Source organism: Hipposideros armiger, unplaced genomic scaffold, assembly GCF_001890085.2.
Source record: "Hipposideros armiger isolate ML-2016 unplaced genomic scaffold, ASM189008v1 scaffold_276, whole genome shotgun sequence".
NCBI lineage: Eukaryota > Metazoa > Chordata > Mammalia > Chiroptera > Hipposideridae > Hipposideros > Hipposideros armiger.
In genome coordinates, this window is record NW_017731626.1 from 1,126,293 (window position 1) to 1,137,039 (window position 10,747).

General features: G+C 34.4%; 1 protein-coding gene across 2 annotated transcripts in view; it reads right to left on the minus strand.

Annotated features, from left to right (window-relative positions):
• ADAM10 (ADAM metallopeptidase domain 10) overlaps window positions 1–10,747 on the minus strand; it is a 122,899-nt gene that overhangs the window by 28,638 nt on the left and 83,514 nt on the right. For both annotated transcript variants that reach the window (XM_019657532.1, XM_019657533.1), the window contains exons 6-8: window positions 8,341–8,490; window positions 5,669–5,761; window positions 3,929–4,112 (exon numbers count right to left, since the gene is read on the minus strand). In XM_019657532.1, coding sequence (XP_019513077.1) covers window positions 3,929–4,112; window positions 5,669–5,761; window positions 8,341–8,490 — 427 coding nt within the window. The remainder of the gene's footprint in view (window positions 1–3,928; window positions 4,113–5,668; window positions 5,762–8,340; window positions 8,491–10,747) is intronic.

Genomic DNA, 10,747 nt, shown 5'->3' on the forward strand with positions numbered 1-10,747 from the left:
CAAATGGATTAGGATATACTGAAAAGTGATCAAAATATTTGAAATTATCTTTCTACATGTATGCAAAATTACAACCAAGTTATTAAATCATTTTTAAAAATTGAATATTTATAATCCTGATATATATTAGAAGGCAATTTAAAATAGATCTGCAAGAATGGCATGACACTACCTAATTGCTGCCTATTTCTTTTAATGTTAGAAAGTATATGACAACAAAATACAAATTGAATTACTGTTCCAATTTTAAGAAGCTGAAATGATAATGTGCTCCCCAAAAAAGTAAACCAAAAGACTAAGCCATATGCAGATTTTAACCAGCAAAGGATTGAGAACCTATATGATATTCACACCTTCCTACCTTTTCTACACAGAAAACTGATTAAAATGGAAACAGCCAATGATTTATGAATTTTTAATAAATTTTCTTAAGCTACTTCTACTTTTGGAGATGAGTTCTAAGGACTATCACTAATTTCTAGAAACTAGAAAAAATATGAATAAGTATTCTGTATGATGTAATAACAGTGGTCTACATATTACAGTTTTAAACAAATAGTAAATATCCTGCCTTAGTGAAGATTTTTCATATGCAAATTGGTCAACGTAGTATTGTCAAACTTGAATTAAGCATAGAAGACTTCACACTGCAAATTTATCAGTTAAAAAAAAGCGATTAACACATATTAAAAACTCTAATAATATACTTTTCTGTATTTTTAAGGTCTATCTAGTTTAAGGAAGTGCTTACATAAATTTGAGTGTACTCTCTGAAATATAGTCTTTGTGATTCATATCTTATTTCACTTCATAAAACAACTGCTTTTGGTTTTAATGATTATTGCTCATAGGAAAGTTAGCATATGTTGGAATAAGTCAATTATACAGGAAGAGAAATACTATATCTAATTTTATAAGCTATGGTTTAATTTTTTCAAAAGACTGTTAACTGAGCTCGCTCAAGAGTATGAGCTCTGTGCATGCAACAGGATCGCCGGTTTGATTCCCGGCCCAAGCTGAGCTGCTGCTGGGCTGCCAACAGGTGGCAGGATGGCTCAGCTAAAAAAATAAATAAATAAAAATAAAAATAAATACAATTTTAAAATACTGTTAACTAGTTTTGATATGCTGGAAACTCAATTTGTGATGAGATATCATATATACCTATAACTAAACCATAACTGAAGTTCAGCAATTGCTTTATATTATAAATCTAAAATTTCACTGCATATGTAATCATTGAAAAACACAATGAGCTGTAATTCTAAACCAGACAGTAGTACCATTTCCAAATAGGTTATTCAGAAAGTCTGAGGGCATTTCTTTGACATAAAAAAAAATTGTCCTCAAAACCCATAACCCCAGTTTAATCATGAGAAAAACATCAGACAGATTGCAACAAAGGGGCATCCTATAATATACCTGACCAGTAGTCCTCAAAATTTTCAAGGTTATCAAAAACAAGGAAAGTCTGAGAAACCATAATAGGCAAGAAGGTACTAAAGAAACATGACAACTAAACGTAATGTGGTATCCTAGATGAGGTCCTGAAACAGAAAATGGACCTTAGGTAAAACCTAAAGGAATCTGAATAAACTATGGACTGACGTTAGTTAACAATACTGGTTCATTAATTGTTACAAATGTTACCATACTAATGTAATCTGTTAATATAGGAAATTGGGGGGGAGGGGTATGGGAACTCTCTATACTGTCTGTACAACTTTTCTGTAAATCTGAAACTGTTCTAAAAATAGTCTATTAAAAAAAAAAAGTGGTTGCACCTATAGACATGAGGATATCCGAAGATTTAGGAAAGTCTGACCAAACTCCTTCAGGAACATTACATTCTTAATGAACAATAGTCTAGGGTTAACTATTGTTTTAACTACGCAAAACGGCAGGCAAGTTTTTAGTTTGAGATCATCCAATCATTTTTTGCCCAGAAGGCATTTTTTGAGCAAGCTTCTTCGGAGATAAAAATATCAATATGGTGTTTCTCAAACTTTAGTATGCATCAGAATCACCTGGAGGGCTTCTTTAAACAGGGATTGTTGGGCTCCACATGCCAAGTTTCTGATTTGGTAGACCTGGGTGGGGCCCATGAATTTATATTTCTAACAAGTTCCCTGATGATGCTAATGCTGCTAGTCTATGGAGCACACATTGAGAACCTATACTAATTATGGTAATTTACAAAGAAAAATCAAATGACTCCCCGAGTTTTTGCAGAACTTACTAATAAATAAGAAGGAATCATAAAATTTGTGATAAAATCATCCAACTATTCATGGAGAGGAAAAGAATGTTCAGAACATACAAGTTATAAAACATGTGAAGTATCATAGGAAAGAGTGAGCTGTACAATCTGCTGACCATGCAAGTAACACAAAACCAATACAGATTATCATAAAGGACAAAAATCAAAAAGTACTGCACTATGATATTTGCAGCCCATAAGATAAACTTGTACTTTAATGACATCATGAAATTGAATACACTTTAAAATGTGGAAGAAAAACAAAAGAAGCTTTGGAAATTGTAAAGTATATTCATTGCTGGCTTTAAAAAAAGAACAAGAAATATAAAAGTAAAAACAAGGTACAAAAGATATTAAAATATGAATAACAAATCAAAAAATAAACAAGAATGGGCACAGAAAAGCCTGTTTTACCCTAGATAAAACAGAAGTTGATTCTTTGAAAAAGATAAAAATGATGCATTAGAAAAAGGAACTCTATATACAAGGTGCCAAAAAAATGTATACACATTTTAAGAAAGGGAAAAAAAAAACATTAAAATTACACTGATGGTAACCACTTCGAGCACCTCTTGTAATTGCAGAAGTCAAACATGACTTGTATTCATCTTTTGTTATCAATATATATTGAGTACTACGATTTTAATAGTTTTTTCCTTCTTAAAATGTGTATACTTTTTTTTGGCAACCCCTTTATATAGCTCAAAAGATGAAGACCACTCATCAAACTATATATGGCAAAATTTATATTCAAAGAGTCTGGGACTTTTTACTACTTATCTTTCAATTAATAAATTTGTATTTCTCTAAACTAAGCTACTAAACTTATACTGTAAATCACAGACCCTCACCCCAACTGTAATGAGAAGGGATTATTTTATCCCAGATTTATCAATGACAATAGCTTTCACGGCTAAAGCAGAGATCCCAGCAGAATATGGGCCCAGGTGATGAGGCCAATGGAGCTGTGGCTGGGGCTTCCTGCCTGCATCTCTTTTCAGGCAATATTTCACTTTTGTTCAAATAAAGGCTAAAAATAATAATAATAATAATTGCAGGGTTTCTTTTCTTTCTACCTGCTGCTCCTGACCAGAGTTTCTCTGCTTTCTGTCTCACTGTAGAACAGAAGCCAAGAACATAGCTTTCTCCCTTTTGACTCTAAAACTTTCTTTAAATTTTTTTTTTAAATTAATAACTAACTTTTGTGAGAAAAATTAGTATTTTGTTTTGGGTTTAGAAATGAGTACCAATTTTTCCCATAAAATTATTTATTTCACAAATATATGGTGGTAGAAGGAGAACTGACTCTGGGTGGTGAACACAAAATGCAATAGATAGATGATGTATTATAGAATTGTACACTTGAAACCTATGGAGTTTTGTTGACCAGTGTCACCCCGATAAATTTTAATTTTAAAAAAGTATTTATTTTAGTTACTGAATATACCAAATGTCAGGATAACTCCCTGTTAAGATTTATTTCAAAATAAAAGCTGCTTCATCTATTTTTCCCTTTAGATCATGCTAATGAATCTTGCCTAACTCAAGTTGTGTAAGTTAAGATATTGTACAAGCATCACTTTTTCCCATACTTTGTAAAATTCCATCTGCCCTGAAAAATTGCTTTTTGTTTCAAGTATTAAGTCAAGACATAGTTAGATAAACTACCTGAAGGTGCTCCAACCCAAGCCAGACCAAGAACGCCATCATCAAAATCTCGGTCTGTGAAGACATAGGCCAAACAGTAGTCATCATGATTCTGCTCAGAATTCAATTCCAGAAACTTTTCCACACCAATATTTGGAAAACGGAAGGGATTTGTAGGGTCCTTCTCATCAGCAGTTGTATTGATCTAAAATCCAAAACAATGATTTAAATGAGTAATCAATTTTAGCAGAATCTTAATGTAAGTCTCTGCTCACCTAATTCTGAATCTGCCTGGACAACATGTTTGGGGGCCAAGGGAAAGCAGGCCACAACTAAGACTTCTACAGTTGTTTCCACTGCCCCCCTCTGTCCCTGGGTTGGTCATAGAAGCCAAAAAAGAAAGAAAATTTTTAAAAAGGCAGGGTAGGGGAATTAAAATTAAATATGTTAAATTTCTGAGCAAGTATTCATCAGATTCCTGAACAATAAACACTTGGGATGGAAAACCAAGTTCTGCTTTCAAAATTTCTAATAAAGTAGTTTCCCAAAGTTAATCATCTGAGTCTCTTTAGGTGCTCATCTCCTATATATGGTGACAAGTATAAGAATATAAAACCCTGTATTTTAGCTAATTACCAAAACAAAAAAAATATTGAACCCAAGACTGCCAATTCAGCAGACAAATCATTTTCTTGGCTCTCCTTGCCTAGAGAGTCACGTGAGTCAAACTGCAAGTTCAATTTTTTTCCCGGATATAGAGCAAGAATTGTATTTTTTTTTTTACTGCCAATTTGTTTCTCTTATTATTTCAAACTGAGTTCCTCCAAAATGTTTCTTTCCTGGTGTAGGTTCCTCCTTCACAATCTGAAAAATAATCTGGCTCTGAAACCGAACTTCTACTAAACAAAAGCTCTCATTTATCAGCCTCTGCTTCCTTTCAGAGACCTGCCCTTTGAAGTCCTAGAACAATTTGGCTTTCCTTAGGTAAGTCAGAGAATTGCACACAATACTGTTGATAGAGAATAAAAAGGGGTATGTATGAAAGTAAACATGTTTTAGAAGGTAAAGTTCAGTCTATTGAGAATGTCAATAGTAATGGGAAGGTATCACTGGGTCTTGATCAGCATTTCTCAAGGCACGTCTGCCAGTTCTTTGGCGTCTCAGCTCATGTTAGCATAAAAAAGGTCTCATGGTCAAATTAGTTTAGAAAAATATGGTTTTCTTTCCTAAAGGACTTCTCAAAACTAGAGATATGTTAGTATGCAGTGTGAATTTTCAAGAGGAGGGTATAGTATTATTAAATTCTTACTTTATTTAATCACTGTATCTATCCTTCCCTCTCCTCGAGCATGAAATGGGACACACAATGAAGTACATAGCACAAGGCAAATCTTAGAAACTGGGGGATAACACTAGGGGGAAAAAAACGTCAAGTGCTGTATCTGTACTTTTTGAGAAGTTAGGGCTTTCTAACTGCTATGTTAATCAGATAGATAGAAAACAGTACTGCCATACCTACTTTGCAGCCCAGATTAAAGTCCTATAGATTTCATTCTTAAATCATAAACCCAGGTATCCCCTCTGCGTGTGCGTGCATGTGTGCATGTGTATAAAAGTCAAGAGTAAACATAAACTGTATCAGTAAATACAATTTAAACTATTTAATGCATAAAAATGAAGTAAAAAGCAAGCATATTTCTTTTTGTAAATTTGGTCCTTATTGTTTCTTTTTTAATGTTCTTAACTATTAAAATTCCTTACTCTTATGCGTTTCACCATGAAACTGATGTTACGGATTCCGGAGAAGTCTGTGGTCTGATAAATTGTATCAATTGCTTTAACATGACTGGATATCTATGGATTTAAAAAAAGAAAAACATTTCAGATGCACTGTTGAAATGTGGAAAAGACTGAATTTCCATTTCCTGAATCAAGAATTATTCATGTTCACATTCAAATTTTAACATATCTACATTATATACTAGATTAAAAAATGAAAAAGATTAGTGAGCTGAAGCTGAGAGAGAAGATTCTGCGCTTTTTCTATATTCTTCTCTGGTCCAAACCAAATATGCCTTTCTGTTTCAGCCACATAAAACATTGTTACCTTAACCCATCCTACAATGTAACACCTCCATGCCTTTTCACATGCTGTTTCCTTATGTCTTAGGGTGTTTATCCTTCAGATTCAGCTCAGCTCAAACGTCTGTGAGAACTTCTTGATAATATCAGGACACTCAGTCATTCATTGACTTTGGTCTTTCTATTGCTGTACTAGTACACATTCTACACATTTTGTTGACCACTTAACTATAAACAAGGCACTGTTTTAGGTGCTGGGATAAAATGGTGAACAAAATAGAGAAGGTCCCCATAAATTTACAGAGATTTATTTGCAAAGCTGGGTAATTAAAACACAAATAAAGTATATTCAGACTTTGCTAAACTCTAGGAAAAGACTATCATGGTGATGGAACACAAAATAATCCTGTTTACCCAGTTGACTCACAACTAAACTCTGGCTTCTAAATCACTCTGTATACAACCTTCCCATCTTCACTTACAAAAAGCACTTGCTAACATGTGTAAAAGAACACACACACACAATTTTCAAAGAAATTATATAAACATTAATATAGTCAAGTAGAAGCATTAACAATAATAATTTCAAAAGTAGCCCAGGTTGCCAAATATTGATAAAGTCATAACAGTGCTGATAGGATCCATTATACATAAATTCATGCTACCTAACCTCAGTTTGGCCTAGCAATCCTCTACAACATTCTCAACAGTGGTGGTTCAAACATTTCTCCAGAGTTCATCTTGACTTCCCTCTCTCTTTACCTTGAATTTTTTCTATTTTTATCCATTTTTATCTTCTCCAAGTGGTATTCTTTCTTAAAGGGTAACTTTTTTTTTATTCCTGACCCCAATCCTTACTGGCTCTTCAATAACTTTTTTTTTTTTTTTAGCTGAGCCATCATGCCAACTGTTAGCAGCTCAGCTCAGGCCGGGAATTGAACCGGCGACCCTGTTGCTCAGAGCTCACACTCTTGAGCGAGCTCTTAACTAACTGAACCACTCAGCAGGCCCCTGAAGAACTTTTTTTCACATCAATTTTTCTTTCTCTTATATCTTACATTGCTTCTCTACTGGATGATTTCTCTCTTACTAGCATCTTCTCATGTAATCCCTACCCCCCTTTTACCCCCAAACATTTCATATTATTTGTAAGCCACCATATTTTATTCTGTTTTTCACATTTCTTGAAACTCTCACTGTTTTTGCTAACCCATTCCTTACTGTTCACAATGCTTTCACCCTCAACTCTATTGAAAGCTTGCTTAAAACTCATTAATATTCTTTAGTAACTAGAAATCAAATACTTTTGTAGTCATTCCTTTTCCCAACATTACTGAGGTATAATTGACAAATAAAATTTTAAGGTATTTAAACATGTACATCAGGATGATTTGATAGATGTGAAGGATTCCTGCCATCTAGTTAATTAACACATGTCATTCTCTTTGATAGCTCGGCAACATGACACTATTAGCTATGCATTTTGCTTTGAAACTTCCGCTTCTTCCTCGGCTAATTATTTAATCCTATCTCTTTAACTATTATGTTTTATCCCATAGCTTCTCTTCCTCATCCTGTTTACTATACACAGATATTATCTCCCAGTTTCTTCCCTTTTGATTTCATTCTCTCCTTTTCATTCTCTCCCCTATGTTAACTCTTTTGTACCCTTATATTCCATGCAGAAAGCTCAAGGCTCACCTTTATCAAGTTCTAGATCTACGTTTTCGATATCCTAAGGGAATAACCACCTGGCTTTTCAACATAGAGTCTAAAAGGAAGCTCATCACCACCACTAAAATGAGTTCACCATTTATACTAGTGACACATCAATCCTCTCAGTCTCAAATCCTTGGAGTCAAAATGCATTCATCGAACTCTCACTGTATACTTTGAACATGAAGAACATTTTGAAGGGTATCTCCAATGACTTTATGCTTTAATAAGGGTTGAAAAGACACAAATGCAAATAATAATGTAATTTAGAAAGTGCTTAGTACAATGGGAATACAGAATAGAAATTAAATCCTTCTTGTTGAAAGGATTCCTCTATCCTTCCCTGTTTTAAGATCACAAATGAAAATTCAACCCTCTTTTCAAAGCTAAGCTCTAGCATCATCATCTCCTTCATAAAATCATTTTCTTACACCTGTTTTTTAAATGACACTAAAATATCCTAACTGGTCTTTCAGTTATCTGTGTGCTTATCGTATATATTTTATCATATCACAATTGAAAATACACACTATTTTTTCAAAAGGAGATACATGCTAACTTAAATTTTTAGAGGAAAACACAGGTGTAATGATACAATGTGAGAACTCCTAAAATAGTAAGAAAACTATAAATACCTGGGCAATCACAGCTTCTCGTGTTCCATAATATTTAAAAAACAGATGATCAGTCTGAATATAAAGCTGACAAGTATTTTTTTCAGCTGAAGTTGTACGTTTTTTCCTCAAGAGTTCTGGACCATTAACATCTTGTTTTTCTTGAGTTGTCTGTACGTCAAAAAGAGAGTCATTTCTAATCATCAGCATACTTCACTATTACAACTTTATACAGTTAAGAATACACGTTATAAACAATTTCACATTCTGCTTTACTATGTAACATATAGGCATTTCTCCATGCCATTCAAGTTCTTCATAAACATCACTTTCAGTCTCAGTCCTACTGCACTGATGATTTATTACTTATTCAAGCAATTCTTTCACTTAAAAACAATTTCAAAACATACCTTTCAATATGTAATCATTTGGATATAAAGTAAGTCATAGTAGTTTATAACACTTTGATATCTTCTTCTACCTCACCTCTATAAACCCAATCTATCACCTAGCCCTGCCAAATTTGTCTCCTAAATATCTAAGACCTGCCTATTACCTCTGGTTCCATCATGTTAGCCGAAGCCACCATTACTTATTACCTAGAGTACTGCAGTAAGGGCAATGTTATCTATCCATATTCACTATTGGCCTTCAGTCTATTCTCCATTATTTCAATCTTTTCAAAATGCAAACTTGAAAATGTTGCCCACTTGCATAATATATTTCAATGACTTCCTACTGCTTTAAGATCAAGCCCTAAATCCTTTATAAGCACCACCAAATCAGCATTACAGATTCTACTTACCTGTCCAGTTTCTTCCCATTCCGCGTTACTTCAGAGAGACCCTACCACGTTACCCAACCCCAGCTCTCTGTGCTACAGCTCAACAGGCCTTCTTTCCAGTCCTCCAACACACAGTTTTCTCCTGCCACAGTCTGCATGTGCTGCTGCTGCCTCTCCTGATCTAGTTAACATCTTCCTTCAGACTTAGCGAAGGTCAATTTACTCATTATACCACCTCATAGATCCATGTACCCATGTCCCCTTAAATAGAGCAACCTTACAGTTTATTGTGTGGGTATTTGTTTAATTTCTGTCCCCAGCCCACCACCTATTACTTCAACTACTAGGATATGAGTTCTAGAAAGAAGATACTATCTCTGTGTTTGATTCTCACAATACTGCTATCACCTAACACAGACTTGGCAGGCAAACTGGGCACTCAATAAGTATTTGCTTAAAGAATTACCACTGCTACTGAATCCAAGGACTTCAACATTTGCTGACATCTAAAAGCACCATTTTAAGTGAATTTTGATGGCACAATTAACAGAACATTCCAATTAAATTTTAAGCCACAATTCCAATTTACACTTTCCTTGACAACTCCATGTCTAACTGTTCTCTTAGTTATTGCCTTCATTTTACTGTTACCTATTTCACTGAGTACATTACTGCAGGTTAGCAGTTACTCTTGTTTCAAAACATTCCATTGTCTTCTGGTTTCAACTGTTTCCAATGAGAAATGAGCTGTCATTTTTACTGTTGCTTCTTTGAGGGTAACTGGACTTTTTTTATTGGTTGCTTTTAATAGTGTTTCTTTTGGTTTTTTACTTTTGTAATAATGTGCCAGGGTATTGTTTTCATTATAAAGTATTTATCCTGCACTAATTACAGGGCTTACTGAATTTGTTGTTTTGATATCCTTTGACATATTTGGAAAATTTTCAGCCATTACTGTCCCTATTTCACATTTTTTCTTCTTCTGAGATATCAATTATACATGTGTTAGATCTTTTTAATGTATCACCTATGTCTCATGTTCTTTTCTGTATTTTCTATCCTTTTGTTTCTTACTGGTTCACTCTATTTTCTTATGATATGTTATCCAGATCTAAATCCATCAAGTTCTTAATTTCTGCCACATTTTTCAATTCTAGAATTTCCATTGGGTTCTTTTGTTCATTTTCAATTTTCTGCTGATATTTTAATTAAATTTAAATTAAATATCTCTTAAAGAAAATTTTAATTCCTTTAATGAGATAAAAGTCCTTTATTTTTACCTACACACAGGGGGTGCCAAACAAATGTACACTTTTTTTTTTTTTAAGATTTTTATTGGGCAATTGGGGGGATGGGAACAGTGCTGGGGAATTGGGGGAAGGGGAACAGATAAGTTGGTGTCATTTTGTTCTTCAGTCTAGTTGTGGAAGACGTTGCTTCACTGGCCCAAGTTGGCACCATCATTGCGATCTTCCCGGGCAAGGCACATCAGTTGCCGGCTTCTGGACGGCTGCTCACTGCGGCTGCTGGCTACACACGGTAGCCCATAGCAACCCACTGCCACAGGGCTGCAGCCTACACCGTCGCCGGCGACTCATGGCAGCCCAGCTCCAGGTTGAGCTGTTGTTCAGCATCTTAGCTGTA